Source organism: Amblyomma maculatum, chromosome 6 (genome assembly GCF_055883805.1).
Source record: "Amblyomma maculatum isolate TAMU_Amacu chromosome 6, ASM5588380v1, whole genome shotgun sequence".
NCBI lineage: Eukaryota > Metazoa > Arthropoda > Arachnida > Ixodida > Ixodidae > Amblyomma > Amblyomma maculatum.
This window is the reverse complement of record NC_139349.1, coordinates 8,576,927-8,594,757: the sequence shown is the minus strand read 5'-3', so window position 1 is coordinate 8,594,757 and position 17,831 is coordinate 8,576,927. Positions and strand designations below refer to the sequence as shown.

General features: G+C 42.4%; 3 protein-coding genes across 12 annotated transcripts in view; 1 reads left to right on the top strand and 2 right to left on the bottom strand.

Moving 5' to 3' along the window:
• Positions 1–10,304, bottom strand: part of LOC146185029 (uncharacterized) — a 37,712-nt gene extending 27,408 nt beyond the window's left edge. Inside the window, exons 1-3 of one of the 3 annotated variants that reach the window (XM_084606003.1) lie at positions 10,174–10,304; positions 6,776–6,850; positions 2,859–2,931 (exon numbers count right to left, since the gene is read on the bottom strand). In XM_084606003.1, coding sequence (XP_084462129.1) covers positions 2,859–2,931; positions 6,776–6,850; positions 10,174–10,218 — 193 coding nt within the window. In that variant the 5' untranslated portion in view covers positions 10,219–10,304. Of the gene's footprint in view, positions 1–2,858; positions 3,078–6,775; positions 6,851–10,173 lie in introns of those variants that run through there. The other 2 variants (XM_084606004.1, XM_084606005.1) reach the window with 2 other exon arrangements.
• A 186-nt stretch (positions 10,305–10,490) lies between these two features.
• LOC146185028 (uncharacterized) lies at positions 10,491–17,345 on the top strand. Of its 5 annotated transcripts, none has more exons than XM_084605995.1 (6): positions 10,491–10,623; positions 11,310–12,297; positions 12,735–12,800; positions 13,400–13,574; positions 13,639–13,832; positions 13,951–17,345. In XM_084605995.1, exons 2-6 carry the CDS (start codon positions 11,362–11,364, stop codon positions 16,573–16,575), a joined length of 3,996 nt encoding a protein of 1,331 aa, XP_084462121.1. In that variant the 5' UTR covers positions 10,491–10,623; positions 11,310–11,361; the 3' UTR covers positions 16,576–17,345. The 5 variants fall into 5 exon arrangements, with proteins under 5 accessions (XP_084462121.1, XP_084462122.1, XP_084462124.1 ...); XM_084605996.1 differs by having other exon boundaries at positions 10,540–10,613; XM_084605998.1 differs by lacking the exon at positions 10,491–10,623 and adding an exon at positions 10,630–10,953 and having other exon boundaries at positions 12,735–12,794.
• Positions 17,346–17,354: 9 nt separating this feature from the next.
• Positions 17,355–17,831, bottom strand: part of LOC146185027 (sarcoplasmic calcium-binding proteins I, III, and IV-like) — a 40,564-nt gene continuing 40,087 nt past the window's right edge. For all 4 annotated transcript variants that reach the window (XM_084605999.1, XM_084606000.1, XM_084606001.1 and 1 more), the window contains one exon: positions 17,355–17,723. In XM_084605999.1, the coding sequence (XP_084462125.1) occupies positions 17,553–17,723 (171 nt within the window). In that variant the 3' untranslated portion in view covers positions 17,355–17,552. The remainder of the gene's footprint in view (positions 17,724–17,831) is intronic.

The window sequence follows — 17,831 nt, the reverse complement described above, 5'->3', positions numbered from 1 at the left end:
GAGGCCGATGAGAGTCCAATTGGTTAATTGCGCATACACTCCCGGGCAACGAGGGAAGTTTTCTGTCGAGCATATCAGAGCGACAAGACAAATTACACGTGTAACACTCTTGCAGCTGCCACATCACGTGAGTTTTCACGAACACGGAGTTCAGCCTGTAGAGATGCTTATGTGTGCAACGCGTCTTTTGAGAAACGGCTACACCTAAAGTGAAAGGTTAGACACAGCCTGCATGTATTTTCTCAAACTGCACGTGTTCAATAAAAATAAAACAAGACAATAAAGAAAGCGAACAAATGTGTGTAATTCCCAAAAAGGACATCTCACTGCAGGCGACAATCTAACAAATTTGAATTCCTCTCGCCTAATATTTTATGCCCATTGAAAGGTTTGAAATGCTTGCCAATGAAATGAAGACAGTGATCGAGTATACTAGCTATCTTCGCATCAAAAGGCAGAAGGCACTGTTCAGCATCCTGGGCAGAAATTTGTGCACAAACATGCGAACACCGAAAGCGATAACGAACAGCTTCCTCTTCTGCAGAAACGTGCAGAGAAAAGCTTTGTTTTCACAGAGTGGCCAAAAATAGTGAGCTTCTAACAAGCACTGACATCCACTAGACACTGCCATTTACAGATGCTATGCATGAGCTTTGTGATCCCTCTCGAGACCAGTGCACACACAAGCAGAAATCAAGTAGTGTAGCCAGTATAAAAAATATGGCCTTATGGAATCATCTTAACAGCATGCCAAAAACATCAGCTAGCTGAAAAATCAAACGTTCGACAAACACAGTAAAACTCACTGTAATGACGCTGTTGCAAGAGCCTGCATCACTGCAATTGCAAACAAATGATTAGTAGTCTATCCTTCAACTAACGTTTTTGGCCACTGCATTATAATCGGCGAAATTTATATACTGCACTACAATAACAGAAACTTGTATACTGCATAAGATGCAGTCATAAATAACTAGCACAAAATGCAAGCTACCAAAAGATACTGAAGCTGCACATGGAAGTATCAGATTTCACACACAAGTTGAACCATTGGCATTTAGTTAACCACTCATTATTTTTTTTTTTTTTGCACTCCTGCATCAAGTGTACTAAATGACCAATATTTTTTCTCTTTTCCCAGAAAAGGCCACACCCTATCTTCTCGTGAACCTCCTTGCCAGTACTATGATGCCTCAACAAACAATGCAACATGGATGTTTTTATACCTTTGCTTTAGCACCCACTATTTGCAGATGAGCTAGACAGAAAGTTAATGCCCTTTTGCACAGACCCTCAAGGCCCACAACAACAATGGGAGGTAGAAAGGCCAGCAACTGCAACAAAATAAGTTTCAATAGCGCCATTGTGAGTGACTTTTCGCACGGGGCTTGAAAATGACTACAGAGGTTTCAAGAGCAGTCATAAACAACTTTTGCAATAGTGAAAACCAAAGTATCCATTCGGACAAAAGGAGATTAGACAGGAGAGGAATCACTGGTTTCTGGCAGTTACTTCAGCAAGAAACATGTACATCTGAAACAAACTGTGAAGCAGAATCGAAATCTATATGAAGGTGATCATACTAGGGAAACCTGCTATATAAACTGTCTTACTGCAATTTACATTTGCAAGAATATTAGTTTTTAGCAGCTGGCACAAACCTTCTACCATCAAACCAAAGTAAACTGCACTGCTCCGCCACTTTCAATTAAATTATTAGCTTCAAATTACTAAAACTTTCACCCAAACTGTATTGACAAAATATGAAGCATGGTGGAAATATATCAGCAGGGTTCTCAGGATCGTGAAGGTCACAGGTTCATCGACACCGAAATTTCCTGTGTGGCATGGATATATCTGATAAAACAAAATGCTTTGCTTACATGCATCCAAGCATACATTCGCAGAACAGAGTATATTTTTACATAGCCATAGCCAAATAACAATCGCTACCTCAAATGTACACCATTATATGGAAAAGTGATAAAATGGAGCAAAAAATATTTCATCCTTAAAGACCTCAGTAACTCTAACTACAAATTTCAGCTAAACTCCAAAAGTTTGAAAATAAAGCAATGTTTGTAGGCCCTGAAGCTTATACAATATGGTTCTCAAGTGAACCAGAACTGCCAGCAACGCCACACTTTGCTGTGCACAAATTAAGTTACTCAAATTCTTAAAACATAGCTCACCCTAAATAATCTCGAGCTCAAACATAATGATGACAATAAACTTGAAGGTCTAACGGTATCAGGATGACTAACGGCCAAGAAGACCGACTAAGATGATAGTGAGTTTTTAAAAGCACTGCTGAAGTAAGGAAGTTCAGCACCTGCTTATTTTTACTCAGAGTCCGTTCAGGACTGCCCGTAAAAACTACACAACTTGCCTTGCAATTTCAGGCAGTGTTTTGAACTCAGTCAGCGTAATGTAAGCATTAGCCTGAGATGCAGAGAATCGTCCAGCGCATCAGTGAAAGGAAAAGTGAAGTGTAGCCACAAGAGTAAGAGCACATGGGAGGGGAAATGCCATACTGGCATGAACAGACCTGATGCCATTAAGAGATGCCAACAGGGATGCATGTAGAAATGGCATGTAATGCAGGCTTCTTTGTCCCTATGACAAGCTAAACCACATGACAGCATACACACAGTGAATCCTTGTCCTTTCTGATTTAGGGCGATAGACACTGGCACTTTTCCAACTTTGAACTCCTGCACCATGCCATAAAGCAGCCTCTCCACTCCTTCATACTTTTCACAAGTGCAGTACTCCTCTAAATTATTTCAAAAATTGTGCGCAAATCGAACATGATGCACAGTAATAAAAGAAGGAGAGAGGTGTGTGCCATGTCCAACCTTGCTCGTTCTTGCCCAGGCCCTGTCCGGACTTCCAGCCATGTCGCAGCAGCAGCTGGTAGCCGAGATTGTCCTAGGAGGTGCAACCCCGCAGGAGGGAATAAAGGAGGGAGGAGCCAAGTAGAACCAACACGGACAAGCGCCCCCAGCACGCCCAGGCAGCGACCACCACCAGCAGAGACGGCAGCAGCCCTCTACCTCATACCTGCCACTAGCGTGCTTGGTTGGGCAACAGTAAGGGGGTACACACAACACACGTACGCTCAAACTCGTTTCCGAAAAAGGGGAACCCCCCTAGGACACTGCTCCCACAGGCAGTGCTGCCAGACCATAGGCTTAAATTCCTCGCACAAAAAATACAAAAACAACTGTCTAGTTCACTGCCACACATAACGAGCTTTGCAGCAAGTAGCAAGGCATTATGCGGTCTGCACTATGCAAGGAAACTTGACGCGGTACTACACCTGCTGCTGGTGCACCCTTGCCAAAAGCTTACTCATGTGCTGCTCAGTGGTTTAATTATATGGCACATAAGAATTCATACCTCTCATGCCAGTGGTTGATACATAAGAATTCATACTGTCATGCCAGAGGTTGATAATCTCCAGGGGCAAACAAGGCGTTCGATACATGCACAACAGCCCAACTAAGCATTCCATGTTCAGACTGTGGAAACATGCTCAAGTGTTACATACACCCTCTGGAGCCAAACAGGTAAAATTACTCTGAAGCTTTCAAAAGATGTCCTGATTGCGATGAAACATTGCTCCTTGCGCAGCTTAACCATTTTTGTTTCTTTCGTTGCACGTAACACATAGTGAAGAATATTGCCAAATAAAATGTGGTGTAATAAAAAAAGCCTGAACGTATCTTCAAGCGCTGTCAGGCACCACTAACTATGGCTAATAAGGTGAGAGCAACTACTGGGTCACCAAACCACAGCAAAGTAGAAAAAGTACTAGGGCTGAGACACAGCCATCATGTGACTTCAAGGCGTGAAGTTTTCAGTGCCGTTCTAGGAGAGAACATGGGTACAACATAAAAACATATCTTGGTATATTACTTTAGAACACATGACAAAGTATCCCTTGCCAGCTCATGGTGCAGTTTTCAACATATATGTTTCCTTACTGCAGCATGCAATGTGTACTGCTACTTGATGCATGAAAAAGAGACTGGCGCATTTGTAAATCTTTGAGCTTGAGCAAGTGTTTCATCATTTTGCAATGAATAAGGTTCTTCAAGAATTCCTTGAAAAAATTGCACTTTAACTTACCTAAATTAATAATGACAGCATTTAGCCCAGCATTTAGCCCAGCATTTAGCCCAGCATTTAGCCCAGCATTTAGCCCTGGAGAGCAGCCAGGCCTGGCAGGCCTGCCCATGGGTGTGTGACAAAAGGGAGCCAGTTCTACCACTAGTGCATGCACAAATATGTACATGTATACAGTAGGCTCCCTTTATGGTGAACTTCAAGGGATCGAAAAATTTATTCGTCTTATCAGTTCATTTAACAGAAGCACCTTTAAAAAGAATATGTGACCGCACACCAGGATGGTCATGAAAACAATGAATAAAGTAGCATTTCAGACAGAGGACAACTGTAAATAGAGAATTTAGTGTACTATGTATAAATTTAGCCAAAGCTTGAGTGCACGGGAAAAAATTACGAAAGAAGAAGTCGTGTTTACTGTATGCTGCCCAAATGTTTTTACGGCCTGTTAAGCTACTTGCTGCATCTATCAAGGTACAGATGGTGGAAAATAATGAAATATAATCAGCTAGTACTTAGTAGAATAAACTGTTTCTAAAGAAAGTTTTCGTGGTAGTTCTAAAAGGTTTGCAACTATGCTTCTGTGTTGTAAGTAAAAGGCATATTTGCCTTCCAAAAGTTAGCACTAGAGCACACATGCATGCCACTGCTAAACAGGATAAAAATTACAGCAATGGCTGTCTGTTCGCTTGGGAAATAAAAACCATGGTAAACAGGCTTCCTGCACATAGGTCAAAAACATAAATCTGTGTTCATAGACTGTGCTGTCCAGTAGATGTGCGCCTGTTTTCCATTTAACCATGGCATCCTTCACCCCACCACCAATGGGATTGGCCTGCTAAAAGAGACATGTTCAAAGGGGCAACACTGAACTGCAGCTAACCACAATGGGAACACAAAGGAAATATAAACCTCTCTGCCAACTAGCATCAGGATTTACATGTAGTGCCTGAGCATGCACATGATGCAGCACAAATGGCCACTTAAAACTTGGCTGTAAAGAGGAAGAAAACTGTGCAATCAGTAGTTCTCTTTTAGGCTAACCTTTCAAATTAGGTAGTTAATATAAATCGAAATCATTGTACAAAATGGCAGAAAATGTGCACAAGGGTTATTATGCTAATGCCTGTGGAGAATAAACTGTGATGAGTGTGTACACGGTCTGTTAAATGCCAAGCAAGCACTTGAATTTTATTATTAATTATTCCGCGTAAGCCAAATAGGCAGCCTCCACTGCACCACCCTTAACCTGAACCATCACCATGGAAAGTTTTGTATAAGGTTTTTAGAATGTACAGTCTTTGTCAAAAGTTTAGAGTCCAGGGGGTCTGCTGCTGAGCTATACCATGTGGCTCATAATGCATTCCCAGGTTTCCAAACAGAAGATTTTTCGTCCTACCCACTCCAATGGCTAGGACTTCCATGACTGTTAAAGAAGCCATGATATATGGCTTAAAAGCAAACCCTCTGACCCTCAAACTTTTGACAAAGGCTGTACATATGCATAAAGCACCAACTGCCTCACAATGTAAGCATTTCTAGGTTTTAAAGATATCTTCATTCCATTAGCTGAGTAATTAACTGCTGTCCAAGTCAATACTAATTTTGTAGTTTAATGAGTACAGAGGTTTGTCGCAAAATTGGAGACGAATATTTAAAGAAAACAGAAATAGTATGCAATGCCAACTTTTCTAACTTGTGTGCTGTCCTCTTTGAAACAAGGCCCCATTTTTAAACCTTACAGAAGACAACAATCCTCAGGTATTGCAAAACTAAAGATAACAGAATAAATATGAATTAGTTGCATTTGGAGGCAGCTTGCAAATTAGGCGGATGTAATAATGATACATTGATGATAGCGTGAACCAAGCTTGGCAAAACAACCACATGCAGCTTTGTGCACCGTATGTGGCTAAAAATAATTATTCCACCTATGCAAAGCTACAAAAGTGTATGTTAGTGCCATAGCCATGCCACACGGGCACAAAAATTGACATTAAGCACCTAATGCCTTAAGTGTTAATGCAATTCACATGGTGCTACACACCCAAAAACTAATGGCGTTCCACCTAATGCCATTTGCAACATAATGAGTTCGATACAACTTGTTCGACTTGTGTTTGATGATGGACTGGCAGCGATTACGCTAGCTAGCATGCATTTTGCATATAAAAAGTCCGTTATTAACTAAGAAGAACGAAATTATAATACTTGGTTTAATTCAGCATCTATACAAGTAATTGCTTTCAAGTTTGTAGCAACATTTCACTGCTATGAATGAATGTGACCACAAGCGGCCCTTGTTCTAGTCATCTGTTTGCAAAGAATGAACACTATTTGCCAAAAAATACTTTTATCTTTATAACAATTTCAACAAATAAAAAAGTGTTATATACTCTTCAATTTATGAAAATACCATATCCTCATCAAAAAGTTAATGCATCGGCCACAAAAATAATGGCATTAAGCAGTTTTAGGCATTAAGTGCTTAATGCTATTTTATGTGCCTGTGTGGCAAGGGTATTAGCCTACCTCGGCAGCTTCCTCTTGTTTAATGGCCCTTTAAAAACAGTACAACACTATGGCACACTGAATCACAGCTCCATCCACATGCACAGAATAATCTCAGAGAAGTAAGTTTTACCTGTGTAATTGGCTCAGCGAGTGAAGACTGCTCAAGCTCGATGAGGTTGTCATCGTAGACATCAACTCCTTTGCCCTGGAAAGGACAAGTCAGGACTAGTTAACATCTCATTATCGGTAAATGCACCGACATCCCATGTGTTTTTATTTAAACATCATAGATTACATGCAGTAGGGAATTACCTTATGCCCTGGGCTCACCTAAGCTCACAACTTCACTACCCAATGGGTAAAGTTTGTTGTAATACCCTATGGACAGGTTGGCATATGCTGATGGCTTTAGAGGGCAAGATGAAAGACTAAACATCATACAGCATTCAGATGATTTCAGGTAGGTGGTCACTTTGCAATGGAAGAGCAGTGACTTTCAGTGTTAAGTAATTAATGCGATGGTGTGCTTCAAGGAGAAGTGCAGATATGTGTTCCAGGATATTTAATTCCCAATGATAGTTTGTTCCTTCGAGACATGAATGCAAGCACATACTATTATTTGTCCTAGATTCTTTATTTTCACAATATTAACACCAGGGATTACAGCACAGGGTATAAAACATCACATAATAACTCTGTAGTGTTGCGGGAAACCATATCTGCTGCCAACATGTTACAGAAACTATTAATGGTACGCAGAAAAAAAAAATGTGATACAATCGCTTCAAGTAATTTAAAGCATTGGAGACACAGGGCAGGAGAAACAAATATCTACTCTGTGGCACTTTTTCCACCTGCACAAAGAAAAAAAAAACACGCCTACCTCTTGAAAAGCTGGCACTGGAGAAAACATTTGGCAGACACAGTTACATGTATGGATGCGAAAGCATTCTAGCGCTGTAGGTGAGATGCTTTTGTGTGTATGACTGCATATTCCACGTGGACTGCCATGCTTCACACAGTGTCTGTGAGCCACATTTGATGAAACTTCGGTTTGAAAGCACACAATTAGAGGCAAAATGTTGTTTGTTCAAATCGCTGTCATGAGCCCTGCAACTTAACTAGCCCATGTATGCTATATGCAATAACAATTATATGACACCACCTGAAACAATGTCCAACAACAAAATGGTTGTGTCACCATTTTGATACAAAAGACCAGAAGACTAGCGCCATGTGGAAGTTGGTCTGCGGCAAATTTATATATATATATATATATATATATATATATATATATATATATATATATATATATATATATAGAGAGAGAGAGAGACGTTTTAGAGCACGGGCGCTGCCATATTCGATCACATGATCCCATCGCCACTGCTCACCTCCTGTTCCAGCAGCTGTTGGTGCGCTTGCACCACGTGGCAAAGTGCTTTTAGACCTTTTGCAGGCGGCACAAAGACATCCTCTAAAGGCATGTTTGCGGCACTGAATGCTAGCTTTAGGCTCAAAATTTACTCACCTCGTTTTCAATACCTAGTTCGGTCTTAATCCACACTGCCGGTCAGCCGCCTGTGAGCTTGTATTTTTGCAATCTTTCTTTCTTTCTTTTTTTTCCCCAGTTCATGGGATGGCCATGGTGACAAGTAATTTTTAAAGCTGCTTAAATTATAAGCACATCATAATCTGAGAGCTTTCTTTCCAGCGCCCTGCAGTTTAGCCGCTAGGAGATAGTGGAATTTTTCAGCCGCTTAGCATTGCCTGAAACAACTCAAAATGTACGCACATGTGATCGTCTGCTTACATACAGCCCGCATATTGTTTTAGCTTCTATTAACGTTACTTACAAGAGAAAACACAAGTTGCTCGACAGATGGTCAGATAGATTCAAAATCCAAACAAAACTGCGTGCCTCAACTGCAGTCATTGAATCACTAACTGGCCTGCAACTTTACTCCACAGATGTTGAAGAATACTGTACTATGAAATTTCAATCCATATATTCGTCGTTCCATAATGTAATCGTTATTCTATGATGTAATCATTTCTACGATGAGCCTTTGTTCCCAGAACATGTATATTAGGAAAGGCAAACAACTTGAGAAAAACGAGTGTGAACTTCGAAAATCCCTACACATGAACTGTTCTGCCAAAATTTTCAGCGATCCAACCACAGGAATATTTGCCTCAACTTCAATGTGCATTGCTTTAAAAATAAAGGCAGCTGTTTATGCACCATTGCCAATAGGCAATGGTGCACTGCCTGATTTATGAATTGAAGCACTGCCTGATTTATGAATTGGTAATACCTTGGCTATTTTCCAGTCATCTGGCAGTTTGCAGGTTCTAAGGGATTTACTGTAGATGAGACCTAGGAACTTGCTGCATGGTTCGGCGTATCGTTTTAAAAAAGCGTTTGGAATTTCATCGGGACCGGTTGCTTTCTTATCTAATTTGTCATGAGGTCAACACAATGCGTCCGTAAAGTCTTTAAAATGTCGCGGAAGCTAGCTGGTGCTGGCAGCGAATATTAGATAGGATCGTCCAAAAATTTGTGAACAGCCTCGCCCACAGTGAAGAAGACAACAATCCATAAAGAAATAAAAGTAAAGAATTATGCTAGTAAATACTTAAAACTCATCGGGCGGGTGCATATGAATGCAGACGCAGCGTTACGGCAAAGAAAGGGTCATCGTTTCCAAATAAAGGGCCAGTAAATATGAACACCGCGCTACATGAACGAAAGACGAGTGTGCGAGAAAACGAGCAGAAATTACGAAAATGCGTGTCAAGGCTTCTTATGCGCAAACGTTTGTACGGTGATTTCAGGACGATAGTACTTCGCAGCAGACGGCAGCGCCTTCGCTGGTGAAAAAAAAAAAAAATCGTGCGCATAGCATGCAATTTGTAGTAGATACGGGTCCGTTCTGTGCCCATTGGTCCATCGCGTCGCCCGTTAATACTAAAAAAAAAGGTCCTAGTAACTAGCACCTCTGTAGCTCCACCACGCACTGTGCCGTTTTCGATCGAATATCCCACCTAGGATGTCCCTGTCATTATTAGGGCGTCGTCGAAGTATGATGTGGCGAAGACCACGTAGGGTTCTGCTCCGCTTGACGACTGATGAACAGGAAACGGGTAAAGTTATACGGAGCAAAGAAGTTTAACTTTGAGTTTTGCGTGCATATTACGACTAGAAACAAACCAATGACTTGACGTCCTTCTGTGCAAAGACGCGAAGCGTCGTAGCAAGCCATGGCAACGCGCTGCCGACATTTCAGAAAAATTTAACAAAACGCACTTACGTATCACATAAATGGATCGCGTGAAGAACTACGGTACACAAATTACTATAGCGATTTATATCTCATTGGAAACGTTCCATTTGCAGCTCCAATGGTTCCCACCATGCAGCTTGGAGACCTTAGGCTTAGATCACAAAAACAATCGGCAAGTAAAACCAGTTCTATAACGTCGAAACGCTAGGTAAACTACGACACAAAACTGAAATTTCGGTACCTGGTAATCTCGAACTTCGTGAAACCGCGAAAACTTCTCCGCCATTTGATTACATGAATGTTTAGGACACTAGCGCACTGGCACTACCACTGCAACCACTACCACAGAAAAACATTCGGCGAAACGCGAAAAGAGAAAAAAAAAAAAAAAAAAAAAAAAAAAAGTCAGACACCGCATAAACAGCGTTGCCAGGAGACATCACACGCACGGCCAAAGCGCATATTAATAAATAATCGATTTTTCAGCAACGTATTGCTTTCAACATTAAATCAAAAATAATAAGCAAATAAAGCGTTTTTCACTCACTAGCTAGGTGTGCATACGTGGCTGCTTACTGAATATTTTAATTTGCTTCTGTAGTTTCATGTAACAAAGTTTATTTCATCTTGCAGTCGCTTCACACTTATTACCGCAACTAAATGCGCTTGTTTGTGGCTTTGGTCAGGATAGGTTATGATTTATCTTACTTGTATAATTGCTTTCTCTTATTTGCACCGGAGAACTGAAACTTTTAGCGTCGCTTATCAAAACCCTGTGCTTCTGTGTGTCCCGTATATTCGTGCACACAGGCCTCAGCGCCATTACTGTTCTTAGTTTAAATATCCACCATACCAGTGCTTATTCGCAATATTTCTTCGTATGTGCATCAGTGTTAATTGTGAGGTTTTAAAATTTTAGATACACACTTCAGTCAACCTCTGGCCTGCACTGTATTACGGGCGACTCGGCACATCTCATCAGCGTTGCGCGTGCTGTTGCTTGTTGTCTGACCGTGTCTTGGTACGCTTCTTCTTGCATGCGCACCGTCTGTAAATGAGAAATGTGAATACGAGCTTTCTGTGATTGTCCTGTGCCTAGTGCGATTTGTTCTTCTGAATTCAGTTAACGTAAATTGGACTGCGTGCTTATTGTACAATGAGAAATGCGGCACCCGTCATTGTGTGATCGTCAGTTTTTCTGCTGTGATAAGCGGACGCTCATTGTCATTTGCCTGCAGCAGAGTGCTTTGTCAAGCTTCGGTTGCAGAGTAAGCAAAACGTGCACTCCTTGTCACTGTGTTTTGAGAAAATCGCACCTCTCTGTCTCGAAATGCATCATGCGGCAAAGCGTCAGCACGTCTCTTTTTTATGTTTCAGGCAATGGGATCATGATATTAGGTATCTAAGGAAGAGGAGGGAAGATAAGGACATGTCGGAGACGATGTCGTCGATGCGGCCGAGGCGCAAGCAAGCAGTGCCGCTAAAGTACGAAGGCAGTGGAGACGACTCTGATGACGACGTGCCAAATGACATACTTGACATTGACTTCATTCCTGAGCCAAGAAGTGCCTCATCAGGTAGCTCGCAGACTAGGCAGAAGCGTTCCCAAGGTCAGAAAAGGCTGCTTGTTAAATTCAGAATTAGGAAAAGTGGCAGCAAGAAAGCTTATGTCGAACGTGCCGAAGACGAGGATTTTTCTCCGAGGGCAATCAGGGCTCAGAAACGCAGGAAAAAGCGGACTACCGCTGCGAAAAAGCGTGCAACGTCGTTTGCCCAAAGGAGCACCAAATCAAAAACACCAGCTGCACCTACACCCAAAAGTTATGAAAGCAGCCACACGCCAAAGGCCCTGAGGGAGCAGATTGTCTCATATGCTCGGTCAAACACAGTCGATCAAGCTGCAAAGAAGTTCAGAGTACCTGTGCACAAAGTTAAACATTGGATGAAGAGTGACCACAATGTGCCTCCTGCCCCAAAACATGAGGTACAAAGCATCTGTGCCATGCCTGACCCCTTCCCTGCCTCCTTCAAGTTGTTCTCCATTGGTGTGGCAGAAGAAAAGAGTATCAAGGAAGCCAGCACACTTCTTTCAGTGGATGAAAGTCTCGTTGAGCAATGGATGAAAGGAAAACTTGAAATAATCAGGAAGGCGAACACAGACAACATCCCACAGTGGGAAACTGATGTGTTTGTTGGTGTTCGAAGGGATGCCCTTGCAGGCCATGAGATCAGCGTATCTGACCTGATGTTCAGGGCTGAGTCACTAAAGGTAGATGAAACAAAAGTCAACTTGCAGTGGTCACAGCGGTGGTGTGAACGGTTTGGAGTACTCTTCAAAGGAACTTCCCGCTTATCTGGGTCAAAGGTACTTAGTTTTACCAATTTCACCTATGAAGCAAAAGTGCTTACCTCTTGAAGGACTGACAGTGCCTCTTTGAAATAGGACAAAAAAAAGGTACAAACATTTTATGGAAGATGTGACACTGAAATTGCAATCATAAGTGTGACAATGCTTAGTGGACAAAAAGAATGGACACCTAAAACACATTCCATCTGATACGTGACTGAATATTTCAGTATAATCAGCAGCAATATTAAATGCAGTAAATATACACTGATATAAGTCACTGGAGCTGCACAAACATTGTCACAGGAACAACATCCAAAGACAGTTGATAAAAAAGCATTTCAGGCAAAGCAGTTAGATTTGCATCTAGAGCTTACTGCCCCTTTATTCTTAGCACTCCATGGGTGCGAATACACACATTTTTGTGTCTGTCCTGTTCAATGCATTCATTTCAGGAGCTGAATGAGGTGACTCTGCTGCAGCTGCCTCCGGAAATGACATGCTTTACACCATATGTAAGGGTGAGACATATTCCTTTTATATTGATGCTTATGAAGAGTTGGGTGGAAGGTACTGGTCAAAACAACATTTTTAAATTTTTCAAAACAAATTTCTTGCTTCATACTGGTTTAAAGAGTGTGGAGATGAAATTAATTGTAACAAAAATTGGTACACAGTGCTGTTCACTTTTCAGAGTTTCAGAGTTGCCTTTTCTGAGTTTCGAGCATTATAGTGTGGCATTTGTCATATTACTGTGTATAGTGCGGTGTAATTGGAACTTTAGTATGTGGGGTACAATGATGCATACTGCAGCTCTCTACAGTACTGTGCAGCTTTTTTGTGTGTGTGCACTAGGTCTTGCTTGTATGATAAAAATGCTCACTCATTCAACTAGCCTTAAATTCAAACCTTGTGAATCACTGCTCTTGCGTCTCATCAATTTTAGAAAGTGTATATATTATTTTGAATATGTAGACATAATTTAACTTTGTATGTAAAAGTCTAAAGCCTCTCAAACACAGCACGTAAGAACAGCATGTTTGTACTACAATGACTGATTGCAGAAATAGCATTGTACTACAATGACTGATTGCTCACTTTTCCATTTTTTTTATATAAGCAGACACAGGTAAAGGAGGCTACTCCCGCAGTTCCGTCACCTCCTGCCTCTACATCTCCACCACCCTCACCGCCAACACCACCTCCGGCTTCAAGACAAAGGCGAACCAGATTTAGGGGTGCAAGCGAAATTGATCTAGAGCTGTGGGCCTGGTACAAAAAAATGCAAAAGAAAGGTAGGAATTTTACTGTGACACTTGCACATAGACATTCAGCTATCCTGTATACACTCTTCTGCAGGCAGGAAGCTCACCAAGGCTATTGTCTGTGCTCGTGCTCAGCGCCTGTTCCAGAAACATGGCCATCCTGAGTTCAGAGCTGGTGATGGCTGGCATAGGGCATGGAAGCGACGGTGTGAGCAAATGAATCCTCAGGACCTCTCTGTCGATGAACAGGACATTGATGTTGAAGATGAGTCAAGTGCTACTTCCCACGTGAGTATACCGAGAGTTACACCTTTCAGTTTACATTAACTGTCAGGCTTTGAATAAATAGGTATTCTTTATTGTTATCTTCAAGAATGTACACAAAATTTGTTCTTTCATTTTGCAGGGTCATTCTGAGAGCGTAGATGTAGTTGGTGAGAAGTCGGATGTCTCCATAGCACCGGCTGAAGAACGTAGCCAGGACCAACATCAGCAGCCAGCAGCAATAGGAGACCGAATTGGTGCAGAGTCACACATTTCAGCTCCATCTGTCCCTGCTGAGACCCAGGTTCCAGCATCTTATACTGTCCTTACAACTGCTTCAGACGAGCCAGCGATTCGTGTTCTACCTGCTTCTGAACAACGCGTAGAGTGCATCACGACGCCATCAATGCAGCCTTCACATCCCTCTGTCACACCTTCTCACCACGCGCATCCTATCACAACATCAGCACAACAGCCAACACGAGAGATCATCAACACCCCGCAGCAGAATCACCAGCACCACCAGCAGCATCACCAGCCAAACATTCACTTGGCACCACCAGCACTGGACAGGAATAGCAGCCACGGTTCCACACTTTGTAGCCCACATTATACTCCGCTGTGCACCCAGTCACAGCATGGGCAGCACCCAGGTCCACCGTTTCCAACGCCAGACATGAGCTTGGATTCACAACGTCTCTCGCGTCCCTTTTACCAGCTTCACCAGATGACACCACCAGTCCAGAACAGCCACATGTTTTATGGTTCCTATTGGTCTGACCAACCTCACATGAGAGGTGGTGACCTTCATAAGAACGATGGCAGGCAGCCCATCTCTCCATCGTTCTATGATACCTATGTCAACTATGACCATGGTATGGCTCCATCATGCTCTTTGGAGGTGTCCAACCAGCCCTACACAGATTATGCGCAGTCATCAGCTCCTCCTCCTCCTCCTCCTACAGAGAGCAGTAGCAATAGCAGTGCGTCCAGCCAGAAGAAGAAAAATGAGCGATATCTGCCAGACTTCAAGTTGCAAGTGGTTAAGTATGCCTTGCAATCAACTTTCAAGAAAACTGCTGAGCATTTCGGGGTGCATCATTCAACAGTGGCAGAGTGGTGCAGGGACCGGGAAAAGCTAGAGCGGCTGTTCCCACAAGAAAAGGGCTGCCTTGTTAAAAACACAGAAACCGCCACTGTGTCCCCCGCTGAGCAGATGTTTGTAGCATGGCTTACTGATTGCAACACATCAGGTGCCAAGCTAGATGCTGCTCAGGTCAAGGAGAAAGTCAAAAATATCATTCGTTATTTTGGGGAGGATCAGGTGAAGGCGAATTGTAGATGGCTTTATGTGTGGCACAAGAAGAGACTTGAAATGGAGCAAATGATTGAAGATCTTCCTGAGCTGCAGTCGAGCTCCGGGAAGGAGTTTCGAATCGCATTTCCGCCAGCTGTCAAACTGGAAATAGTGAAAGTGGCAGAGCGGCTCAAGTTTAGCGAGGCATCCAAGTATTTTCAGATTGATCGTAACAGCCTGTCAGACTGGAGCAAAACCCAGGAAAAGCTCAGGGCAATGGTGAAAGAAGGTAAAGTGCGAAAAAAAGAAGTTTCAAAAAGTAAAAAAGCTTTGGAAGCTGAAAATGAAGTTTACCAGTGGTATCAGCAGTGCAGGAATAACGGTTACAAGCCTGGGCCCAATGAAGTGCGTGCCAAAGCAGCTGAGACATACCGCAAGTATGGTGACACAACAATGAAGTGCAGTATTGGCTGGTACTCGAGATGGTCCCGGCGTTTTGGCATACAGCTGCGATATGAAAAGGACGATGAGATTCTTGAATGGGTCCTGGCACAACTAGAGCAAAACCGAAGTGTCACGCATAATGAGATCCAGACACAGGCCATAGCCACTTTATCCCAGACAAGGACAGGCTTCAAATGTTCTGCAGGTTGGCCCATTAGGTTTTGCAAAAGGCACCAGGCACTGCTGCAAAAAATGCCCACGCTGGACACTCCGCTGCCAGCAGTGCTTGAAGGGAAGATATACTCTTTTCGTCGGGAAGTCCAGAAGCTACAAGAGCAGTGTGGCGTGACCAGTGCAGCCATTGGAGCCATGGACGAAGTGCCCCTCTATTTCTCCTCTGGTGCTGGTGCTGGTACAGGCAGTGGGTCACTGCTCGTTCGTCGCTGCGGTTTTGAGCAGGCACAGGCTATTGTATTTCTTTCCTGCCTCTCTGATGGCGGTGTTTTGCCACCGCTTGCTCTGCTCAAAGGTTCAAGCAGTGTCTCGGAAGTGGATGGCATGTTTGTTCTTTGCCAGGAAGAAATGAAAGTCGACAGAAGTACGGTCGAGTATTGGGCAGAGCGATTGTGGGGGCGCTTTGTGCCGTCACCGAGCTTCCTTTTCTTAGATTCATTCGAACCACACAAGCAGTTTTCAGCCTCGGCAGGCAGGGACATAAAGGTGGCTATAACACCACCTGCTTGTTCTTCGCAGACTCACCCTGTTGTTGTGTGGTTGCGAAGGAAGTTTCAGGCCTTAGTCAACAAAATGTCTCTTGACAGCGGCTCATCTAGAAGCATTCCTACTGTCCAAGAAATGTTGGAATACATCGCTGCGGCTTGGCGACATTTGCAAGCGACAAGCCATGATGTGGTGCAGAAGAGCTTCGCAGTAACTGGGGCTGTTCTTACGGGAGACCCCAATGAAGATGACATGGTCGGTAAATCAGATCTTTTGCCCAGTGTGGATGAAGAAGATTTTGCATGATATCTTTCCTTTTCGTTTTTCATGTTAACTTTTTACTGCACATTTGTATGCCAAAGTCCAGAAGGCCTTATGGCTTTTTCACTGGAACTTTTGCATGGCAGCAAAATGCGAGTGCTGTCTGTTGGGGTGTGTGAATGTTTCAGAAGCATCTAATTTCATTGTGCTATAAAAATGTGACAAGTAATCATTTTTGATCTTCATACTACTATTGAGATTCCCATTTGTACTGACTCTTTAATAATTTATTATTATCATGTCTGCTAACATCTCACCATCTGAACAATTGTCAGTTATGGGCATGTCAGGAGAAGAACGCCTGCTTAAGCAAATTTTATATTCTTCTAGTACACTGCACAAATAGTAAAGAAGAAATTATGATCGAACTAACAAAGTGTACGATTAGAAATGCACCAATATTTTATCTATTTACAAGTGGTTTGCCATAAGTGCTTCATGCTAAAACTTCGTCTAGTTTGTTCAACAGTAAAAGCAGGTAATCATTTTAAATTATGGGAAAAGATAATGAGAAACACATACAGGAGCAGCTTGTATATTTTCATCGCCCTTCGCTCTTTGTAGTTTTTCATCATCGCAGTGCTTGCACGGAAACCTGTATATATGTGACCCTTAAGATCAAACTACCTTGTTATTTATACTTGCCTTACATGATTTTGCAGTTCTGTAGCAGCAAATAAATATATTTTGTACTGACTAGATGCTGTTTGAAATCATTCATGCATGCACAAGTTCACTTAGGAAGAAGGCAAGATGTACTAGTAATCTGTATGAAATCTGTTTTATTCATTTACTTTTTTTGCAAGCATATAAAATCTGTGAAGTGTGCCACTGAAAAAGATAAGCCCTGGTTTTATAAAGTAGTGCTCTGCACATCTGTTTGTGCACATGATAGAAGAAGAGGCATTCAACATGCAAAGTAATCCTTGTACAAAAGCAAGAAAAAGTTGCTGCAACAGAATTCAGACTGGTCGCTTCTTGTTTTTCTTCTCAAGTTCTTCCATTGGGCTCGAATCGTAGAGTCCACATATATATCTCCCCTTGCAGTTGTTGTCTTGTGACACCCAGCAATCGTAGACTGTGGCTGTGAAGCGATCTGACGTCATGGCATCCCCATTTGCAATGTCTTCCTCCTGTGGCAAGTAAGGTAAGGCGAAATTTACAGAACACCAGTATTAGACAGTAAAGTAGTGTGACTTAATGCCCAATTCTGGTAGGAAAGCTTGGAGGGTGTGCATTTA

Excerpts from the sequence above, each read along its gene's own strand:
- LOC146185028 (XM_084605995.1), top strand. The coding sequence starts at position 11,362 with ATGTCGGAGACGATGTCGTCGATGCGGCCGAGGCGCAAGCAAGCAGTG. Across the intron at positions 12,801-13,399 it reads GCTTTACACCATATGTAAGG|CAGACACAGGTAAAGGAGGC; the intron begins GTGAGACATATT and ends TTTTTATATAAG. Across the intron at positions 13,575-13,638 it reads CAAAAAAATGCAAAAGAAAG|GCAGGAAGCTCACCAAGGCT; the intron begins GTAGGAATTTTA and ends ACTCTTCTGCAG.